At 39.6% G+C, this 24,312-nt stretch overlaps 1 protein-coding gene and 1 pseudogene across 1 annotated transcript; both read left to right on the top strand.

The window, feature by feature from the left end:
* The first annotated feature begins 6,841 nt into the window (after positions 1–6,841).
* On the top strand, positions 6,842–14,763 carry Gpr15 (G protein-coupled receptor 15). The gene is made up of 3 exons (XM_021185527.1): positions 6,842–8,283; positions 8,421–8,539; positions 14,748–14,763. The coding sequence occupies exon 1, from the start codon at positions 6,842–6,844 to the stop codon at positions 7,922–7,924; it is 1,083 nt and encodes a 360-aa protein (XP_021041186.1). The 3' UTR covers positions 7,925–8,283; positions 8,421–8,539; positions 14,748–14,763.
* A 2,887-nt stretch (positions 14,764–17,650) lies between these two features.
* On the top strand, positions 17,651–18,556 carry LOC110311326 (annotated as a pseudogene).
* Positions 18,557–24,312: the final 5,756 nt, after the last annotated feature.

Below are 24,312 nucleotides of genomic sequence, written 5' to 3'. Positions count from 1 at the left end.
TAACTTGTGTTAATCAAAATATAGCAACCTTGCATATTCATCTTAAATATTTGTTCTATTTTTCTTATAAACTTTGGTGATCGGAAAGGAAAATAGAAATCGTTTCTGAGTTCTAGCCATAGGCTAAAATTGTGATCAGAATTGCTTTGTATCTGTCTACTGTAGAACAATGGCTAATCTTGGTTCAGGAAAAAAAAAAAAAAGCAAATAAAAACTTGCATCTTTAAAAAAAAATTGCATCTTAAAATGACTGTGGGGCATTCACCAGAAAAAACTACTCAGACATGGGTTTAAACCAATAAAAAGACTTTATTAGCAGGCTGCTGACTACCCTGGGTGTTCGGGATACCAGTGTATATCTGAGCCTTTCTCGGGGTAAGCTTTTCAGCACAAAACCATGTTCTAGATTGGCATACTTCAGTTAACAAAAATAGGTAGCCATAAGAAGAACTACATAAGCTAAGAAGAAAGCAAGGTAGAGACTTTCCCAGAACTATAGACTTTGATGGGCTACGTGTTTGTTTCCAGGTGGTACTGTCTACATGCCGAGTTCTATGGTCTGCGTGGCCTTAATGGAGTCAGCTGTGCTTAGGTCAGGGGCTAAGTTCTGGGCTCTCTGTCCCTGTTATTTATAAAATCCTATTAAGTGTCTCAAAGTGAAATAAATTATAGTTGTTTGATTCCTATTGCTTGTGAATGACAATATAATAAATAACCATTTGGAGATGAGAAAGTTCAGTTAAAATTGTACTTTATTTTAAGACTATGGGTCTTTCTGGGTCCAAGTGACCTCATTAGTTAAATAGCTATTAAACCACTACTGAAGTCTGAAGTCCTAAATGGTATGACTCATAATTCAATTGAAAAGATATAACCATAACTTCAAATTACAGTTATCATAGATTTGGCAGCAGCAGAGATTGAGTTGACATGTATTCAAGTCTATAGGTTTGTGAATTGCTTCTGACTTAACAAGATATATTAAGTTAAAACATTGGTATAAAACAAAAAGGTATGCTATGTTAACTAGAGACATCTTTCTGTGTTAGTTTATGTTGTGATGAAATTGGGAGGGCTACTGTGAAACAGAAGCTGTCCAAGAGGATTGTGAAAAGTTCTTATTGGTTAGAAATGGCTCCAAATCCAAGCATGATTCAATCTAGACTTATAAGCATTTATTGGCTACCTACTGCAGCCAGACACTGTTGAATTGCTAGGGACACCAACATAAAAAACTTTGTTATGCATAACATAAATGAATATCAGATCTATTTTTTATTTGTGTGAGTGTGTATATGTATGTGGGCATGCAGATGCTATAATCACACTTATGGAGGGTAGAGGACAATCTCTGGTAGTGGGATGTCTTCTTCCATGATGTGGATCCAGAGGATCAAAATCAAGATTGGCAGCAGGCAATTTTTTTATCCAGTGAGCCATCTGCCATCCCCAGATCTACTATTATAAAGAGGCCTAAAGCTTGTTCTTCTAGAATAATAGCATAATTTATCCATGAGTAAATATGAGTTAGCAAGAAAAATAATAAGCTAAATGTGGGTTCCCTGATAAGAGCAAATACATCCCTCCTAGTTTGGCATGCTATTTTAATAAATTCTAAATTCTCCAAGTAACTATGGGAATAAAAAAAAAAAAACTCTTAGAGTATGAACTGTTTCCTTAAAGGTAACGATTTAAATGATTGCATATTTTATTATATTCATATATTCATATAGGAAGTGAAGAAGAGAGTATTTTTAACATAAATAATCACATATCTGTAAGCACAAAGAAATAGTTTGCTTCATGCTATTTTCCATTTATCCTGGGACCTGTTAGCAGAACACACATCAATTATATTCAAGATGGCTTTGTACCTTACTTTTGTGTATAATCTGATGACATATCAATTGTGTCAGCTTTGGAAGGGGGCAGAGTTGATGAGTGGAAAGAAGCCAGTAATTTAATCCCAATGCCAGAAGTTAGAAACAAATTGGATTGGCTCTTTTCTTACAAAATGCTTAACACTTCAGAGTCGGTGGCTACAGACTGCAGTTTTAGCGGTATAATGGGGTAGTAGACTTAACTGAGAAAATGTCTCAATGGAGTAAATCTACCGTCTTCTTGTTCAACATCTTATACATTCCTGAATATATTTTAGGAATTAAAGTAGAGAACAGCTTTTTTTTTTAACATCCCAAAAATGTGAACTCTAGGCTAAAAGTATTCTGCAGATTTCAGCTTTTGACATACCTTTAAACCCCCCAAAAATAGCCAACATAATTACAAAGCACAGTGTATCATGGTGGTTATTTTATGCAAATAAGCATAGTATTCTAATCTTTGTGTGTTAAATATAGCACTCCAGGCTGCTCAGTCCATAAATTCTAGGGTTGAAGAATCTATAATTAGTAGATAGAATATGTAACTCTGATGTGAGCAGTGGGCCTTGGCATACACAAGTTCAACACTGTAGCTTTGAAAGTTTAAAAGGACTATTTTCAGAATAGTCTGTTTTCGACTTAAGAACTACAGGAGGCAGAGGAACAGAGGGGCAGAGGGGCAAAAGACCAGCTTGGTGTGTATAGTAAGACCCTCTCTCAAAGAGAATAACAAATAAAAAAATAAAAATCCAATAGAATCATTTCTGGCAAGGATTGTAAAGAAAACTTCAGTATTTTGCTGTTTTGTTTTGTTTTGTTGGATTTTTGGTTGTTCATTTTAGATAAATCGGTCCCCATAGGGTACATTGATTCAGTTATCAGTCCTTACATCCTTCTTTTTCTTTTTGAGGGAACCTTGTCTCCATTGTTTTTTCCCATGTTAATGGACTCGCTGATGTTTTTGAGTTTTGAACTATGTTCCACTGGTTGTTTTTTCAATCATTAGTATCTGCATGTCGCATTTCAAAGGATGTTCAGAGTGCTATAAACCTGACCCTTGCACTCAGGTTTCTTGGAACTTCCCTATTTTATAACCAGCCTTTACTGTGGGTTTTCTTTTATGCCAACATTGTATTCTGAGTTACTAAGATCCCTAAATCATCATTATCTTAAGACAGCCCATAGGTTTCCTAAGGTAGGTGTGGAGATACTATCAGCCCACCATGGATATTCTCATCATGAAGAAGGCTCAGTCTCATATTCTCACCACACGTCATACCTCAGGTGGCCACATAGGCTAAAGTGAGTCGCCTTATCTGTAACTGCTTCAAGAGTTTGCTGTAAATGTCAGATTCATTAGATAAGGTTTATACCACCAAGTCAGCAACTTCAGAAGCTTGAAAACAAAAATTTAGGCCTACAGAGATTAAATAACATTGTAAATATTTATTAATTTTCTTTTCTTGTTGTTGTTGTTCTTCTTCTTCCTCTTCCTCTACCTCCTCCGCCTTCTTTTAAGACTGGGTCTTTCTGTGTAGTCCACCATGTCCTGGAACTCACTGTGTAGACCATCCTGGCCTTGAATTCACAAAACTCAACCCATCTCTACAGCCTGAGTACTGAGATTAAAGGTGTATGCTTCCATGCCTGGCTAGCAATTCTATTTTCTTTTCTTTTCTTTTTTTTTTTTTTTAAGATTTATTTATTTATTTTATGTATATGAGTGCACTGTAGCTGTCTTCAAACACACCAGAAGAGGGCATCAGATCCTATTACAGTTGGTTGTGAGCCACCATATGGTTGCTGGAAATTGAGCTCAGGACCTCTGGAAGAGCAGCCAGTGCTGAGCCATGTCTCCATCCCCTAGCAATTGTATTTTCATCTACAGGTATGCAGTCTAGTAAACTCAGGTTATCATGCTTGGTGGTAGCAGATGCCTCCAAGCAGCTGAGTCATCTCACTGGTGACAAGAAATGTTCTTGACACATATCTAAGAACTAAAAACTCTTAGCACCCAAGGGGACTGCATGAATCTCCCTGGGAAGGGAAATAGAATAATAGATCTTGTGGGTGGACTGGAGGTGGGTGGAAATGGGAACAGGAGGGATCAGGTGGAGGAAGAATAGAGGAAGAGAGTACTACTGGGAGACATGACTGGAATTGAGGGTGGGGCATTTCGGGGCAAGGTAGAAACCTAGCACTACGGTAACTTCCAGGAATCTATGAGGGTGACCTTAGCTAAGACTCCTAGTAATGAGGGAAGTAGAGCCTGAATCAACCATCTTCTGTAACCAAGCAAGGTTTCCAGGAGAGGAATTGAGACACTAGCCCAGCCACAAAACTTTCAACCTACAACTTGTCCTGCCTGTGGCAAGATGTGCTGGGGTAAAGGTGGTACAGAATTTAGGGGGGAGGGGAGAAGGGCAACCAATGACTGGTTTGACTTGAGACCCCATGCCATGAGAGGGAACCCACACCTCCACTCCCTGGAGGACCATGACCCAGAGGCTGGAAGGCCCAAAGGTCTAGAATAGAACCAAAAAGCAGAGGTAGGGGGAGATGACATGACTCTTAGTGCTCTGCATACTTGTAGACCAGAGCCTATCATAACTGTCATCAGAAAGCCTTCATCCAGACACTGATGGGAGCAAGTGCAGAGACCTACAGCCAAAGATTAGGCAGAGCTCAGGGAATCCTGCAGAAGAGAGGGAGGAGGAATTGTAGGAGCCAGAGGGGTCAAAAACACCAAAATATTCAACTAAGCAGGGCTCTTAGGGACAGAGACTGACCCAACAATCAGGGAGCCTACATAAGTCTGACTTATTCCTCTGCCTGTATGTTATGGTTGTGTACCTTGGTCTTCTTGTGGGATTCCTACCAGTGAGATCTGGGACTGTTTCTGACTCTTTTGCCTGCCTTTGGGGAGGGAGTCTTTTCCTCCTAGTGGGTTGCCATGTTCAGCCTTAATATGAGGGGAAGTGCCTAATCTTATTGCAACTTGATAAACATGTTTGGTTGATATCCTTGGCAGGCCTGCCCTTTTCTGAAGGAAAAAGGAGGAGTGGATCAGGGAGCGAGGGAGAGCAAGGAAAGGAGGGAAGGAGGGAGGGAGAGAGGGAGGGAGGGAGGGACTAGAAAAAGAGGATAGAAGAGACACATGGCATCAGGATGTAATAAATGAGAGAAGAATAAATTTTTAAAAATCATTAGCCCAAATAAGCCTTTGTGTTATCAAATGCACAGTAACTTCTGACTGAACCAGTTTAGTGTTACAACTAAGGCACAGTGAGAGAACATTTCTGTGATTAGTCCTTCAATGTATGCACACATAGATACAGTGTCTAAATACTCCATTTTAAACAACTATTCTTTTCCATGCAGATATAGTTCTATTTTGAAATATTTGGGGGGGAGTGAATTATTCTCTTAAATAATTAAAGTTTACCCAGTGGGAAGGATTTCTGTCCCAGAAATGTCAAACTGTTAATTAGTTTCTCTGAACTGCAGCCTATATTTAGTGAAGACTATACCCTCCATGATGTGACTGAACATTTCAGAACAGTTGGGGACAATGGGGAAGGAAAGGCATCCTACAGGTCAACCCCTGGTGAATTCTTGTCTTGCTCCGGAAGAGACAAGTCTCCACCCTTCCCTGATTGTACTTCTCTGGTGTAGAGATGACCTTAAACCACAAGGAGGGAGAGCCAATTGCCGTCTTCAGCATACCAGTTATTGAAGAAATTAAGTTTCAGTAGAAAGGATTTTAAATATACACTTTTAATATATATATATAGTTATATTTTCATCTGTCAGCATCCCTTCTTATGGACAGTAGTGACTACTGTCAAAACTGACATTTTGAGCATTAAATGAGATGGCTAGGAGGAGGAGAAGAAAGGAGAGGAAAGTGCAAGAGACTCCTTAGGCCATGAAGAATTGAAGTTAATGAAATAAATTTCAAAAGTTGCTATATTTTACTATAGTCTTTATGTATGAGAACTACACATGAAAATGTGCACTTGGGAGACCTTCAATTTTAGTTTGTTTCTCAAATATTTTATTTTACTGAAACTCTAGGGCTAACATCTCTCTTCTGAAGGTCCTTGGTGTGGTATTTACACCTGTTGCCATGTCACTGCTGTGACGAGACACTTAACGAGAAGTGATAGGTCAAAACGAAAAATAACACATGCTGGATGCAATAGCAAACACTTTTTCCCCCAGTCCTGGGTAAGATGACGCAGAAAGGTCTTAAGTTCAAGGCTTCTCTGGATAGAAGCAGTACAGTACAGAGAGCAAAGATAATCCAATGTCTTTGTACCATAGCAGGTGAAGGTAAAAACAGCACCTAGTGTTTTTAATTCATCTTTCATTAGTTATGGAATTGCAAATTGCTGATGAAGATGCTCTGTTTTCTCCCAATATATATGCATGCATGCATCTCACAGTATGTATATATGTGTATCAATACTGTGAGAAAGCAGAGTCTCTTCATTAGCAATTTGCAATTCTATAGTAACTTTATCTTAAAGGTGACAGAAAAGGCCTTAGAGTCAAATAATTCGGTGTCAGAAAAAAACTTGATTTTTAAAAGAAGTGAAAATGAAAATGTTGATTCAATTTTTTTTTAATTTTCTGAATTTAAGAAAACAAATCAAACATCTTGAATAAAGAAGTTTAAAAAAAAAAAAAACACCTAAGTTTCACAGGCGAGTAAAAAGAAAGAAAACCACAACCACAGCCAATACCAATCACAGGGTGCTTCTTGTGGGCCTTCAGAAGACTGGCAGTAACTACACTTGAGTCTGTTTTCATGTTCATCCAAGATCTTGAAAGAGAGGGGGTGACGGAAAGAACAGTGAACAGCAAGAAAGGGTGTACATCAAGACGCTCCCTTGGTTTCTCAAGTTCGTAAGACGCAGGGTAAGGCACTTACCAGATTCAGCGTCGAGCCTCCAGTGATGGAACCAGCAACAGCCCTGCTGATTGTGGATTACTATGACTACACAAGCCCAGATCCTCCTATCCTGGAGACTCCCTCCCACCTGTCCTACACATCTGTCTTCCTCCCTATCTTTTACACAGTTGTATTCCTGACTGGAGTGTTGGGGAATTTCATCCTCATGGTAGCTCTGCATTTCAAACGCGGCAACCGAAGATTGATCGACATCTTTATCATCAACCTGGCTGCCTCTGACTTCATTTTCCTTGTCACAGTGCCTCTTTGGATGGATAAGGAAGCCTCTCTAGGACTATGGAGGACTGGCTCTTTCCTGTGCAAAGGCAGCTCCTATGTGATCTCCGTGAACATGCACTGTAGTGTCTTCTTGCTCACATGCATGAGCATGGACCGTTACCTGGCTATCATGCACCCAGCCTTAGCCAAGAGATTGCGAAGGAGAAGCTCTGCATATGCAGTGTGTGCCGTCGTCTGGATCATCTCATGCGTCCTGGGGTTGCCCACTCTTCTGTCCAGGGAGCTCACTCACATTGCAGGCAAACCATACTGTGCAGAGAAGAAACCCACGTCCTTAAAACTGATGTGGGGCCTGGTAGCCTTGATTACCACCTTTTTCGTCCCCCTCCTGAGCATTGTGACCTGCTACTGTTGCATCACAAGGAGGCTGTGTGCTCATTACCAGCAGTCGGGAAAGCATAACAAGAAACTAAAGAAGTCCATAAAGATCGTCATTATTGCGGTGGCGGCCTTCACCGTCTCCTGGGTACCCTTTAACACTTTCAAGCTCCTAGCCATTGTTTCAGGGTTCCAGCCAGAAGGCCTTTTTCACTCCGAGGCTTTGCAGCTGGCCATGAATGTGACTGGGCCCTTGGCCTTTGCCAGCAGCTGTGTCAACCCTCTCATTTACTATGTCTTTGACAGCTATATCCGCCGGGCCATTGTACGTTGTCTGTGCCCTTGTCTGAAGACCCACGACTTTGGGAGCAGCACTGAGACATCGGACAGTCACCTCACTAAGGCTCTTTCCAACTTCATTCATGCAGAGGATTTCATCCGGCGGAGGAAGAGGTCTGTGTCACTCTAAAACGAGCTGTGACATGTCAAGCTCTGTTGGCACTCTTAGGAAGCTGGGGTTTGTCAGCAGCAGAGAAAGAGAAGAGCATTAAAGATGAAATTCATATTGATTCATAAATCCAAGGAAGTGTTGGCTTTAAAAAAAAAAAAAGCCTCCCTGAAGAGCTCTTGTGCTGTGGGTCTAATCAGGCCATATGCAGTGTGTTCACCTTAAAGGTCTTCTTACGTGGTAATCCAGCCAACCAGACAACATACAAACTCCACTGTCCTTGAACTCAAAGGCTGTTTTCTTCATGCATGCATTTTGGACCTTTCAGAACCATCCACTGTTTGTACTGGACTGTGTTTGGAAGAGACATTTTTGATCTGGTAAGAAGTGTAGTGGGATGCTGGATAACAAAAGCAAAAATACTTGTACTCTGTAACTCACTGTCCCTGAGTTACTGAGATTGACTCTGGTCCCAATTAACAATCTGTCTGGTTAGTCTTCCTCTCTTGGCTTTCAGACCATAGCTTTGGACTGGGAAAAACAAAAGAAAGAAAATCCATATGAGGAAAAAGACACTGTGCATTGTGTTTATCAATCGAGAGTCACCTCATCACCTGATCTGAAATGTGCTAGCAGGTATTCATTGCATAAGGTTTGATCTTTGCCTTGTAAGAAACACTGGTAACAACAATTGAGCTTATCATATGCTATGGTAACTGCTTTTTTAAAAGATTTTTAATATGCTGTTTGTTTTCATTGCCCTTATAAATTGGAATTTGACTTTGTTGTAATTACATGTTTTGAATTACCTATCATCTAGTTATCAAATGAAAATGTTACTACTAATGTAATTGGAGCCGGGAGGCTTGGGCCAACCCCCATGCAGATTATCACTTAAGGTTCTAATTAAAATGTTACTGTGCACATTCTTTGAACAATTCCTTTGCTTGGTGTATATAATTTCAAGATGATGTGGGATGCTCTGTATCCAGCTGAAATAAAAGACCTATCAGAGAAGTGCTGCTAGTGCATTCCATATGATTTTAGTCTCCAGGACCTTGCTGAGTCTCCTCACCTAGTGCAACCCTCACTGAATCAGCTTGTATATTTAAAGCAGAACAGCACAACAGTCCAGTGGGTTATTCTAAGCTTGGGCTTTGAGTTAAGAAAAAGTGAGGTTTTATTTCCATTGTTGACCCAAACAAAGTACCTATTTATTGATGGGCTTAGAACTAAGAAAATACAGATTATTTTCAGAGACTAGCTTACTTAATTTTCTCCCAAGTACCTTTCACAGTAAAAAAAAAAAAAAAAAAAAACTTCAAATCCTGGGTTTTTCCTATATTGAACCTATTTTTGAAGCTGAAAGTACAAGTTTTGGTTTGACAAATTATTTGATTTATTTCTCTACACTGTTACTAAATAAAATATTACATTGTATAAGTATTCTTCATATTAAAATATTAATTTTAATAACATTAGTACCAGTACCAAATATAATAGCAGCTACTTAATTGATTGTTGTGTTTATAGAAAGAAGACTGTGTAAACTGTAGCTAAAAAGGTTTTCTGAAAACTTCAAAGTTGAATACAAAATAGTTAAAACAGTTCTTCAAAGCTTAAGTAAAGGCAGAATACAGAACATCGAAGACGCACTTTTATAGCACAGAACAGTGAAACACCTTACTAACCATGGAAGTTACTGCTCTTGAGAAATGCTTCTAAAAACGAAGCAGAGATAGTCATTCAAAATGAGAAAGGCTGGGACATTGCTTTAAGCATTGCCATGATAATATCAGGTCTTAACTATTCTTAAGACCAGTCCAGTCAAACAACAGACATTGCCAAGAATCTTCAGAAAATAAACCTGACGCCCTAACACATTATATCTTTCAGGTTACACCCAAAGTTAATAAAATGAGATAAAAGTAATAATCTCAAGGAAAATCTATAGTAAGGCTGCTTGTTTTCATTTACGTTAAGCTATTCTGTCTTTAACAGCAAAGCCAACAGTACACCAGTGTCCAAAGCATTTCTACAGTAGTTTTCTTGATTTTATCCCCAAAGAAGCCCTCCATAAAACCTTGGTAAAGTGTTGCCTTATAATCAATGGTTAGTTTTCAAATAAATATAATGAAGACTCTCAGGAATACATCTAAAGATTCATACTAACCTGATACCTGATGCTTGTTGAGATTAGTATATTTGTGTCAATTCTGCCAAGCCCAATCACCTCTGTGCTGACCGTAATAGTAAGGGCCATGAGAGAAGACCCTGTGCATGACTGAGAGCGAGCTATCACTAGGGTCACAAGTTAATTTCTTTTTTAAAACTGCAGATAGCACAATATGTGGTGATGGGCAGAAGAAATCCTGTCCTGTGATTCATCTCAAGCCCTCAAATCACTCTCCTTTCACGCTGGCAATCTCAGAAGTGAGAAATGACTCGCCTGCTTTGTCTGGCCTCATAAAAGAGTAAGCCTCGGTTTTTCTACAGAGCTCATTCACAAAAGCCAAGCAATACTAAAATAACTGTAAGTTTATTTTAAAAAGCCATGTCATTGGTGTAGCCTGCTAACAGGATGATGGCTGAAGCCTTGTCAGAGAGACCCAGAGCATCACATTGAAACCACTAAACTATTTGCATTATGAACTTACTTGCTTTAAGTCAACATTTTTTTTCTTTATTGGAGAGAAAGTAATTATGGCTAGAATTTACATAGACTTGTCCAGGAAAAAAAAAAGTCTACCGATATTATGATTCTATTTTACAGATGTAAAAAGAAACATTCTACTTACATTAGAATGAGTTGCCTACATTGTTTCTGGTTATTTTGGTCATTTCCATAACAGAGCTGTATTTCATAGCCAAATTGGTAAATGAAAATCATGTCAGGTACAGCAACCCACCCACCCACCCCCAAACACCTACTTTAAATGTCTAGTACGCTAAACAATTAATGTATGAGTTCTTGGGACAAAGTGAACTACAAGTACTGATAAAGAGTCTATTTGTGCGGGGCGTGGTGGCGCACGCCTTTAATCCCAGCACTTGGGAGGCAGAGAAAGGTGGATTTCTGAGTTTGAGGCCAGCCTGGTCTACAGAGTGAGTTCCAGGACAGCCAGGGCTACACAGAGAAACCCTGTCTCGAAAAACCAAACAAAAACAAACCAACAAACAAACGGAGTCTATTTGCTATATATAAAGTAAGCATGCACAAAGTTTCTAAGTCTTAAACATACTTTAAGATTATCGTGGGATTTTGTTGTTCTTGTTGTTATTTGTTTATTTGTGGTTTTCCAAGACCACCGGGTTTCTCTGGCTGTCCAGGAACTATAGCTGTTGTAGCCTGAGTGCTGGGATTCAAGGCCTGTGCCACCACGGCCCGGTCATGGAACATTTTTTTCTTAAGTTGGTTCCACATGAGTAAGTTGAAATGCATCCAGTTAGACACGAATTCATTCAGAAGACATGCAGTACAATGTTGGCCTTACCCTTATGATTTCTTAAGTGTCTGATGTTGACAATCTAACAGTACTTCATTATTTCCACTCCTTTCTACTTAAGAAGGTTTAATAATTAGCTGACCCCCTATCACTCCCTTCTAGTAATTACTCTTCGTCAATAATACTTTATACTTCTTAACGCTGATAGGAAATATAACACTTTTGTTATTGTTTATCAATTCTTTTTTTAAAATGTTACTTTTAGCTCAACACTCATTCAAAGGAAAGTGTAAAATGGTCTCCTGAGCATATTGTAATCTATGTTCCCTAAAAGCATTTTTTTTCATTTGCTCTTGATTATATATAAGGCACAAGATATAAGCTATTTGTATATCAAATAAAATTTTATGTATAAAAAATGATACAGCACTAAAGACTATTTCAAAAAGAAACTCTCTGTTAGTGCTCTGCAAACTCACCTTTGCTCTCTCCCTTATAAAGTTCAGATCATCTGTAATTAATGACTATAGATGTTGAAATTTTTACGTGTCCTTGAATGTGTCAATTCCAGAATAACATAATCAACTCCATAAAAAGTTAATGAAATGTAAGGTTTAGAATATGTTTGGATTATAGAAAATGAGGTGTTAGTGCTCAGTGTATGGTCTCACTCTACTTCAGTGACTCATTTCTCATTATGATGAATAAGTGGGTGGTCTGAATTTATGATTTTTATGCTTTAGATCCGTAGGGTTCTTTGAAAACAATCAAATATACACAGTAAACACATAGTGTTAACCATACACAGTGTATTGCCACAGTTGTTGAATCTCCTTGCTGTGTGTAGGCCAACAAACTGCAAGTACTCACTCTCTGACAAAGCCATCTTCTATAGGGCAATCGTAGCCAATTAGCGTCTATTAAATTTTGTTACTATGATTAGATATCTTACTGTGTTTTCGAAGAACACACATCTTTCACCTTTTACCAGTATTCTAGATGAATTACTTGAACTGAATGCAACCATTCTCTATTTCCTTGCTTAAATATGGAAGGCAGTGGGGCTGTAAAACAAAGAAAAGAACGCGGCAAATGCAAAATACAAAGTGACTTGTGTACATGCACCAACGCTTGCACGACAAATGCAAATGGACTAAGGTGCCTGGTAACAGTTTAAGTAAATAGGTTCTCCTCAATCTATTTTTATCTATCATTCATATGTCTATTCTCCCCCACCATCTATCTAGGACTTTATTAGACTATAGCATGTGAAGATGCCAAAGCAGAACTTGTTTCTTCAAGAAGTTTACCACAAAGTTGATTTTTTTTTATAGTCAAAGAATAAAAAACTAACACTCAAAAAGTGCCTCACATTTAAGAAGACTACAAGTCAAATGCATTTCTTTGGTCTTTTCTGATGCTGATGAAAAACATACATTTGCTTATTCTGTATAGCAGTCATTGCTTACTAATGATACTAAGAAAGCTATAGTCACCTCCTAAGTTGTGGTCAATCCCTCAAGGAAATGTTTATGGTGGCATTTCCAGGAAAAGTGCTACCTCTGTTCTCAAAAATTGTTTTAGGCTCTAGAGATTATTTTAATAGATTGTTCACACGAAGAAGAATCCTGACCAACACTAAATTTCAATTTACTTTGAAAGGACAAACAAAACAAGCACGCAAAGCAAAGCAGGCATGTCTGAAGAACTTTCCAGATTCTATGGTGGGGTGAGATGCCCTCTCGCTTGCCCTCAATCTCCAGCAAAAGCAAAACTAACAGCTCGGGTAGAGAAGTGGTAAATGAGAAGCAGAACTCCGCCTGCAGTTTCACTTTTGAAGCAAAAAAAATACAAATTCACAGGGCTTGCAGGCAGATGGAAAAGCCTACTCCATTTGTAGTGGAAAATGTTCTTGAGATGCAGACCTGACATTGGTAACACTAGTTTAAAATCAGAAAAATTAGTCAAGAATTGAAAGAGTCAGTGTAGAGCTGCCCAATGTATGCGGCTCAAAGGATTTAAAGTCAAAGCCATTTCATTCCTGTGATCAAAACAAAACATACTGGTAACAGTCTTGTGAAAAATATTCATATAAATATTTAAAGATGACCTTAGTAACGTGACAATACACAGTTTTACAGGTAAAATCTTGGAAAGCTGACAACTATTTAGACATTAAATACTGTTTGGCCAGGAATAGACCTGTGCAATGCAAGGGAGGGTTACTATGCATTGCTTGATTAAGCTTTCTAAATGCAATTTAGAAATATATCAAGAGCAATTCCACTTCTAGGATTTGACCCTGGAGAACAAATGTGGGCAGTGCAGTGCATGGACATGCACAAGGAAGTCTCTCCTTGTGTTTTTATTCAGCATTGCTTGCAGAAGTAGGAAAATAAAACTTTTATGTCCAGGATTGACCAAGCAAGGTCCATGTACACCTTCACTATCAAATACTATGCAGTCATTAGAAACTATTCTGAGACCCTTGTCATTTCAGGGGCCCGGTATCATATCAAACAATACCTGATTTCTTAAAAGCAACTATTTGAGAACTGTTATGTATTTAAAATCTTTAAAGATGGTTGTTAACCTGAAGTTCAAGCATCCTTTCATTTTGCATTAGTACACTTAATTATCAAACCTTAAATTTTTATGTCTATCTCCCAGAAGGAGTGAGCGTTCTCTCTAATCCTGTATCATTAGTGGGGTCTGGAGAACTGTTCTAGTATTAGAAAATCCCATTTCTTTCTTGGTTCTACATGAAGCACTCAGCTAAAACTAAATCAGAATATTATCTACTAAAATTAAAATGAAGAAATTTTTACAACTATTTCAAATATTAAAAATTCATGTTTTTGTTTATTTATTGATTTTGTTTGCTTCTGACAAATTATGCTCATGAAAGGTAAGGTGTATGCTTCATTATACATAAATTTTAAATTATCTGAAGATTCTTGGCCATTCTAGCTATTATATGCTTAAAGAAATGGATGATTCTGTAAACTTCCCTTGATTCCCATTCAAACCTTTCTCTATATTATAGATTTATTATTCAGTGGAATACTTTTCTAGATGTAAGTTCACTATGACTGTAGGCAAAAATAGTGATTCCCAGTCACCATGTGATAGAGTACTGCTTCCAGCTATGACGGGTATTATAAATTTTTCCACAAGCTCCAGGCCTAGATTCAACATTTAATGTTGCACAACTTAGTTGACTATGAACTTTTGAGGGTGGGATGTTATAAAGATAAATAAGGCAAATTTCATAAAGGCTCTAAGAAACACTATACTGGAAAATAATCACTTGCTTAGTATTCCTTTAAGAAGACAGAGAAAATTCTACAAATAATATTTTTAAATTTCTACTGAATATATTTATCATTTAACTCTAGTGACTCTGGCCAACACGTATTTGAAAACTCCTTAGACCTGTGAATCTATGATTTTCCTCAGAAGTTCCGGTAAGGTTGTATCTGGTTGGTTAGCACAAATGTATATACACTCATAGTTAAGTCATAATCATATACAAAGATGAAAAGAAATGCCTAAGGATCTCCTGAGCCATAGCTATGAGGTGGAAGCAAGCAAGAGATTCGTTCTTCAAAGGTCAACAGACTTTCTTGGTTTTGATGACAATGTGCAAAATAATCTATAATCATAAACCTTCAAATGGTTTAAATGTTCCATCAAACAGATAAAAAAAAAACATTGTAAATACTCCAAACATTTATGTCGAAACATAAAAAATTGAAACAATCTTCTTCTCTCCTGCCTTTAATTGTGGTGCCTACCAACCTGTCCCCTGGAATAATAAACTCTAATTTGCATTGTGTAGGAAAGAGAGAACAAAGAAATATCTAGGAGGTGGGATCAGTTCCATCACTGTTGCAGGTTTGTTTTAATTTTTTTTAATTCTAACCCCTGTTCCACGTGTTTTGTATGCTAGACACATCAGGAACTAAAAATAGAGAATTTCCGTAAATGTTACCTGTGAAAAGTTCATATTTTAAGTTTTTTATTGATGTTTGGTGAAGCAAAACCTAAAAAGACTGTGTAGAAGTGTTAATAAATGTCAGTATGAGCCAGAGAAATCCTTGGGAGTTAGGGGCTGGGGAAATCCATGTACCATGGAGGACCTTTGGCCTGGCAGGAGAGGGTTAAAATGTCTATAGCCCCTTCCCTCTCCCTTCACTTTGTATGACCCTGTCAAACGCAGCCAATGTTAATGAATCAATTCACCCATTGGAACATCTTCAGACAAAGAAATCCCTTTGTTTAACCCTAATTTTTCTGTAACTATTTCAGATTTTGTGTTTACCTTCTCTCTCTTGAGGTCAAAACATTAGTGGTTTTTGAGATGTCAAATGAGTATTTTTCTCTCCCCCATTCTATATGCAAAACAAAGAAAATGAGAAACCAGAAACCGCCTGTGTGCTTAGGAACAACAGTTTAAAAATCTGTGTCAAGCTCCAGCTAAACTCAGTTATAGTTAAAGTGCCAAATTTCAAGTGGAAATTTGGTTCTGTGCATTTTAAGTAGCATAAGGACTATTGATTCTAGAATAGGCATATCCCAAATGTGCATTATAGATAGAACAAAAGCTCGTTTATATAAAATGTTACAGATTACAGCACAAACATTTTTCTCAGGGGAATAGTTACGACTAACTCAACTCACTCATTTTTCAAATAGGAAGACTAAGAGAAATAAAGAATATACTAAAAAATCCAAATTTCATGTTTCTTTTAAAGCTAGAACTGTGGATATGATTGATAACAAAGGTGTTTATAGTGGTGACCTTTAGTTAGTCTGGTTGGTAACAGCCACAGAGCTTAGAGTTCTGTGTGCCCCACCCATCCATGACCTTGCACCTGTGATAGTCATTCTTCTATATCTCCACATCAAGTGGCTAGGGAGTTAACACCTGAAGTAAAAGAGACCTTAGAGATCCAGGCTCCTGCACTGAGAATCGTGTCCTTTGTGTCTGGGTGTTGTCTACAGGGATGGAAATTCGTAGTCTGCTGGTATCAACCCTGCTGCCATTGGTAATGAAAGTTCAAGTCTCTAGCTCTAAAGATCTTTGTTGGGGAGGCCCCAACACCCATTCTCACACTTTCTATTTTATGCCAATAGGTTAAGAATTTGAGGGACTCTCACCCTCAGGCAATTAACTGCCTGCAGTTTCCATTGTTGCTAGTGTGCTTCGGTAAAACTTAACTCTCACCCACACAGTAAAACATTGGTAGAATTTTGGTCCTCCATGCTCCTGTACCATAGCCACAGTCACCACAGGACAAATTAAAGGCCATCAGGCTGTTTGAGAGGCCAGTTTCTCTTGTTCCCTCCCACTGCACCACACTGAAACATGTAGCCCCCTTGCTGACCACAAAGGAACTGATCTTAAAGTGTACTCAGTTCCCTGTAAAGAAGAAGATAAAAATACTAATCAACTCAGACTAGAAGCTCTGAGCCCTTGCTGGCATGGCTAAGCCTGCAGATAAATCCATTCCAAAGTCCCTCCTGTATCTATACTTCCCAAGTAACTGGACTTGAAAACACTTGCTGGAGCGTATTTATTTTAACTTTCTTTCACTTGAAATCACCGGACCTAGTTCACACCAGCTCCTCAGGAGGTCTGACAGCACCGCCTATAAGTTAGTTGTACCACAAAGTACAAGTTTTCCATATTTGTCCCTAACGGCATAAATTCAAAGAAAAGGCAGTAGTCATGGTTCTGGGAAAGAACTATTTAGTAAACCAAGTTAAATGGGGGACATTGGGATTATTTAACAGAGTTGTACTCATTTTTTAAATTTAAATTCATTCCTATTATGTCCTTTAAGGACATATTTAGTAGGGCACTGTTCCTATACAGATCCATTGGCTTGTGCTTGTTAATGTGCTTAGAACCAGAAAACACGGTGTCTGTTGAGAAGTTAGAGAGCAACTCATGCACTTTCCCACCCCTCACTGATCAGCTGCTCAGGGAAAAGAAGACTATGATCCAGTTGGCAGGTTTAGTAAATTGAAATAGAGGATATATACATATTTATGGATTTTAAATCAATAGCAAATAACATTCCAGTATAAGTATATGCCAAGGGTTGCTTGGGAGATTCTTAGTGACAAGGTGAGTTTATTATTCATCTGACATTCAAATTTAGCTGAGTGCTGTGTTTTATGTGACCATGCTGTGTGAGGATAAGAAGGGAAGAGAATCTTCTCTTGCCAGGTGTCCTTATCAGAGTGACATCATCTTTAAACCCTGCGTGGCAATCCCTGATGCAATGCCGTGATGCCCAGGGAAGACAGGACAACCTGGAAGTCCAGCTACTTCCTTAAGATCATTCAATTTTTGGATGTTTATGCAAAATGCTTCATTGTAGGAGTGGACAATGTGGGCTCCAGGCAGATGCAGCAGATCCCCATGTCCCTCCGATGGGCAAGAGCACCATGATGAGCAAGGCCATCAGGGGCCACCTGGAGAACAACTCGGCTCTGGAGAAACTGCTGCATCACATCCTGGGGAACGTGGGCATTGTGTTCACCGAGGAGGACCTCACTGAGATTAGGGATATGCTGCTGGCCAACAAGTTGTGAGCTGCTGCTTGAGCTGGTGCCATTGCCCCATGTGAGGTCACCGTGCCAGCTCAGAACACTGGACTGGGGCCTGAGAAGTCCTCTTTGTACTAAGCTTTAGGCACCACCACTAAAATCTCCAGAGGCACCATTGGAATTCTGAGTGATGTGAAGCTGATTAAACACTAGAGACAAGGTGGGAGCCAGTGAAGCCACACTGCTGAACACGCTGAACATCCCCCCTTCTCCTTCGGGCTGATCATCCAGCAGGTGTTTGACAATGGCAGCATTTATAACCTGGAAGTGCTGGACATGACAGAGCAGACCCTGCACTCTCGCTTCCTAGGGTGTGTGCAATGTATGCAGCATCTGTCTGCACATTGGGTACCTGACTGTTGCCCCAGTGCTACACTCCATCATCGATGGATATAAGCAGGTCCTGGCTTTGTCTGTAGAGACTAAGTACACATCCCCACTTGCCGAAAAGGTCAAGGCCTTCCTGGCTGATCCATCTGCGTTTGCGACTGTGGCCACCACTACTGCTCCTGCTGCCTCTGCAGACCCAGCCAAGGCTGAAGCTAAGGAAGAGTCTGCTGAATCAGAAGAGGATGTGTCAATTTGACTAATCCCCCCTAAGCAACCGACTCAGCCAGCTTCGTTTGAGAAAGGTGAAAATAAAGGGTTACGTCTCTTTAAAAAAAAAAAAAAAAGAAGGGAAGAGAAGGGAGTTAGTTCATTGTCTTAACTGTGCTGAGTGGCTTCATGTTTGTTGGACATAGTCAAGAGCAAAGGTAGACTCATGGGACAACTGCAGGCTTTTGAGCACTGCAACAAACAGACCTCTCCACATCAGCTCGCAAGCCCTGAATGGTGCTCCTCATTTCTAGGGTGTTCACACTTCTTCAGCTGCTGGCTTTCCATCCAAGAAGCTCTATCGCACTCACCTCCCCCCTACAGCCCACCCATTGCCCCTGGGAGTGAAACAGGCCCTCTTCAGTTACCAAGTCCAGCCTTGCTCTAAAGTGCAAGTGAGATAGCTTGCAAGTGAGATAGCTTGAGATAGGTGAAATTTGAGTCACCTATGCCCAGTATCCCCGGCCCACAGGGAACACACTGATCACCCCAAGTCACCACACTGAAGCACCTGCCTACTGAGCTTCACATAGAAAGCAGTGCCTTTCTCCAGTGGCAAAGACTAGGCTGCCATAGCAAAGGCACACCCATCCCCTAGGACTCTCGGCAAGCCATCCTGTGTTCTCTGTAGGGCTCCAAGCATCATGGAATATGTTCCCAGGAGATATACTTACTCATCTGCATACTGTGATTTTATTTTCAACCCACATGGGGATCTTGCATTTATTTTATCTGGATGCCTACTTGAAATTTCAGTTTCACATTCTGTTATATAGGTTTCTTTTCTGGGAAAATTCTCACAACTTTTAATATAGCACGACTAAAGTAAAACCTGAAGGAGGAACCACATTCCTTGGAGGACTGTCTCCTGCATGGGCTCAATCAACCCTGGGATATTTATTAACAATATCTTCCCTATTTAAAAATGCAAGGAATTTTAGGGGCATTGAATTGTTAGAGGATTCTTGATGAACCACAATTCTCAAAAAAAAAAAAAAAAAACAAGAATCAATAAACAAAAAAACCTTTAAAAGTCTTGTATGAACTAAGAGCTTGTTTTATTCTATTCTTCCAGCTATCTTGTCTTATGAGTTTTGGTGAAGAACACATATGAGACTTTAATGTTTTATGTATAGTAGGGAGAAATTGGACACAACTGATCAATTAATAAGGAGGAATGTATAGACACTGCAAAGGCTATTTTTAAGAATTAAAAGAACTCTTGATTATAGTGACAGAGGGAAGATAAAGAGATAGGAATGGTAGATTAAAGAGGAAAGTATTATAAAATTAAATGATCACACTTGGGAATGAAAGAGTAAGACTTCCAGCTGTAATCCAAGCCAAACACGGGGAGTAGATTCCCTGGGTAAATAGAGAAGTTGGTGGCTCTCATACAGCTGGCCCATGTTTGATAGTCTTTACTCCATGATATTGGAGGATGGAGTCTCCTTTTAGAGAGAACTGCTGTGGAAGCAGCCTGATAGGGTACCTCAGGAGGGTAAGTGCCTTGGATGTCTGCTCAAGGAGGAAAAGTACCTCAGCCCTCGCCAAAATATCTCAAGCAACAGTTCTCTACCATCATCTCTCTGTTGAAAGTGAATCCACAGTGAGGAGAAATCAGAAGTAAAATATTCTCTGGCATATGTAATGGTGTCTGAGTTTGGAGGCTAATTACGCCAGCAAGATTTTGCTGAAAGGACCCTGATATAGCTGTATCGTGTGAGGCTTTGCCAGTGCCTGGCAAACACAGAAGTGGATGCTCACAGTCATCTATTGGATGGAACACAGGGGCCCCAATGGAGGAGCTAGAGAAATTACCCAAGGAGCTAAAGGGATCTGCAACCCTATAGGTGGAACAATTTGAACTAACCAGTACCCCCAGAGCTCGTGTCTCTAGCTGCATATGTAGCAGAAGATGGCCTAGTCGGCCATCATTGGGAAGAGAGGACCCTTGGTCTTGCAAACTTTATATGCCCCAGTACAGGGGAACACCAGGACCAAGAAGTGGGAGGAGATGGGAAGAAGAGCAGGGCGGGGGAAGGGCATAGGGAACTTTCAGGATAGCATTTGAAATGTATATAAAGAAAATGATAAATAAATAAATAAATTTTAAAAAAATAATAAAATAAAAATGTAGAGAAATTAAAAAAAAATTCTCTGGCAAATCTGCACTCCTAAGGACTGAGGTGAGGGAGAAATGTGTGTGCACGTCACGAACCTAACAGGATTCCCTAACTCTGCCCCTCCTCAGGTTAAGGGACTAGGGAATACAGTTTGTTACTCATTCTGGTAACAAATTGCACAAGGGGCTGTTTTTTCTTTGGATGCACTCAGTGTATGTATACTTAACACACACTGTGACTAAAAGCCCGGATTTAAAACAGGGAGGACATCAGCCCTGAAGCCCTCCCTCAAATACCCATCATTATGTTCAGAAGGCTGCTGTAGTCAACCTGACAAGGCCTTGCCATAGAACTATTTGAGTCTGAAACCCTTAATGTCACACATCCTCCGGCCAGTCTTTCCCTTTGTCTCAGTTGGCTTCATCTCTTTAACTGCCTTTCTACCCAAAAGAATAAGCTAAGCTTTCTCCAAGTTCTAAGCCAGATTGGCAAATGATGCAGCAAAGTGCTTCCATTCTCCATGGGTGTGACTCACTGTACTGGTTTCTGCAAATGGTAAAATACAGTCAGTAGACTTTTTCTCTGTGAGCAGTGTCTATTGGCCAAAGGGTATTGGCTTCTGCTTCCTTCCTCATTTAACATGGGCCTTTAAACCCCTCAGTAGTACAGACTACAAAGGCTTTGGCAGGGCCCCTTGCAATAAATCATTTCCACAGAGTAATAACATATGCCCAGTAATTAGCCTTCTCTCAGCATTGCTAATAAAGCAGCCTTTGCTATCTGTTCCTGCTCATCTGTGTCACCCCTGAATTAAGAGGTAGTCATAACTAATTAACATCCATCCTTCAAGAAGGTCATCGTGCTTACTATAAATACTCTGCAAAGCAAGGTGTCTTCTTACAGGCTTAGGGCTTATAACCTAAGCCAGCGTTTTTCAGCTTCCTAGTGAGATTGGGGTTCAACTGGAGTAGAAAGTATATAAAATATGAGGGTGCCATTGCTTTAATATTAATCATATACCACATCTTGAGTGAAAGAAAGTTTTAAGCCTGTCTAAGACATTTAAAATAAAAGCTTTGTGGCACACAATGTGTAGCAGGGGACTAGTTGAGAGAAGAATGACAGTTACATGACAGAAAACTTCGTCCTTTATTTTTTTGTTCACAAATATGCATCATTACTAAGTCAAATACTGACAAGACACTATGTAAAGGTGTTCTGTGGAAGTTGTTCCTAAATGTTAGAACCTGTTTAGAAGGAAACCAGCGGTCACCATGGGTATTAACCCCAGGTCTGAAACTGGTAAGATTAGAGTAGATGGACTATAAATGTGCTCCACCTTAAACCATCTGGCAACATCCTTCTTGTGTGTCTTCATTTATTCAGCTGTATCATCAAGATGCTACCCTATCTAAACACTGTGGTCTAAGTAATCTTAAGGAATTTTCATAAAAAGAAAAAAATAAGCAGTTAAGCCAGGATGTTACCTGCTTCCTTGATCAAAATTGTGTTGGTTTTTGCTACCCTTCTCTACTGGGCTATAGAATTTTCTCCAGTTTCTAGCACTCTCAAGCACCATCCTAGTTTCCAAATCTCCTGTGTTCAAAGACTCACTCTATCCAGGCTTATACAATAAAATCAGGAGATAAGAAGAAAAAAAAAAAAACTTTGAAATAGGACTTAGGGCTAAGGGAATCCAAAGCACTATTGGTTTGCTTTCCTCCCAAAGGATACATGAACTGAGCAATAAGAAAAAATCCTTCCCTACTCTCTTCTTATGTGACCAACCATCTCCTTTATAAGCAGGTGATTATTTACAAATCTGATCTTATAAAGTGGTTTAAAGCTGAGTCCCATTTGGAGTTACTCCACACTGTATTTTTGTGTTTCTCCTATGAGTTATGAGAGTGGTTTAACTGTAAAACATTCCAAGCATTTAAACAAAGAATGGTTGTAATTTAAAAGATAAGAAAGCAACCGTGGCTAAAACACAAGGCAAGGGTTATGAAAACACTCACCTAAGCCAAGTTTATCTCAGAAGGAAGAGGAAACAGAATGCAGGCTAAGCAGAGTTTTCTAAAATTGGACCAGGTCACCCGGGGTGACTGCTAATTAAGAGTAAACACCTCTGCCCTCTTCTTTTCAAAATGTCTTGTCTGTATGTGCAGAAATGTACCTTAAACGGCAAAAAGTCACAGAGTACTGCTTTTCATATTTCAAATATATTTGCCATTTAAAACAGTTCAGTGGAATCCAGAAAGACAAATGAGAGGCAAGAAGAGAGAAAGAGAGGGAAGTCAGAAGAACGCCTTTGTTTCTGGAGGGGCATCTCAGAAGACTTTTTCTGGAACCTCTTCAGCTACAGAGGAGGTGGGGCCAGCCTGAGCCTAGCGTGCCATTCTTGAAGCACCCTTGGGGTGACTCATTTGTTTTATCGTTTCTCATGAAATCGAGAGGTGGTGGCCATCACTGGAGAGTAAAGTGTGACATGCTGACTGATCTCATTACTTAACAAAGGAAAGCAATCACACGCAAGGAACAGAAACTCCCCACTCCTCTACTCCCAGTGGCTTCGTAGAAAGGCTATTTCCACCCAAGAAGACAGGTGTCAAATGAAAACATGGTCAAGAAGAAAAGAATAAACATCTTTTTATAAAAATGTAACCCTAGTAATGAACAATCGGGATTTCCACCACTCCCCTCACTGCAGAATTTATCTTCGTATTTTTAAAGTTCTCTCCTTTTCTAAATGTATCACACAGCTTTTAATTGTCCAAAGATCCCCTTGTGGCTTACTTCATCTCAAATAGATATAACTCTAATAGAGCAATAGGATAAAAATGTCGCATGTCTGTCCTAGAGATTGCTGGGGTTCGGGAAATGATACCACAAGTATGTCACTTGAGCATGCTGAAAACTTTGAGCTAAACAGAATAGGAAGACCTTGGAACCAAGGTCTGTAACCTTCTGCCCTCTCACTCTAACTCCCCATTCTCCCAAGGTGTGGCGAGAAGCTTTTTCTGACGTGTTTCATATGCCAAAAGATGCACAAGCCACTGCCATTGTCCTGAGTCCCCTCTGAAGGAATTTCCTCCGTGTGGAAGAAGGCAAATTACATTGCAGAAAAGATGGAAGATACACCATTTTCTGTGACAGGCAGGCTCTGTCACAGACTGTCACCAGGTCTTCTGAGAGATGCTCAGACACAACTTGTCTGTGTAGCAAATCGGCCTCGTTTCCATTCCATTGGCTCAGCACAGGCTCCATCTCAATCTTCTTGAAGACGCTCCAAGCTCCTACTCTCTTCATCCTCAGGGTGCTTACCTGCAAATGTGAGCTGTTCGTCATTATCATGTCTGCAGGACGTTTGTGCATGCGTGCAATTTAAATGGTTTTTCTCAGGTCAGTCTGTCTATGGTCCGTTTATTTAGATTTATTTATTAAAACGTCAAAGAGGGTGGGAGGAGGTTTCTATCATCATCAGACACCAATGAGCTAAAAGAAGGAAGTGATCATACAGCAAGGAAACACTGAAGAAGTCAGCTTCCCTCTCTCCTGGAGCAATGCGGGCATTAATTTAGCCTGAGCTAAAATAAATGGCAGAGACAGGTTTCTGATG

The sequence above is a fragment of the Mus caroli genome, chromosome 16 (genome assembly GCF_900094665.2).
Source record: "Mus caroli chromosome 16, CAROLI_EIJ_v1.1, whole genome shotgun sequence".
NCBI lineage: Eukaryota > Metazoa > Chordata > Mammalia > Rodentia > Muridae > Mus > Mus caroli.
The sequence above is the reverse complement of the archived record's forward strand: the minus strand, read 5'-3'. Positions and strand labels throughout refer to the sequence as shown.

Coding starts and splice junctions, on each gene's coding strand:
- Gpr15 (XM_021185527.1), top strand. CDS start 6,842: ATGGAACCAGCAACAGCCCTGCTGATTGTGGATTACTATGACTACACA.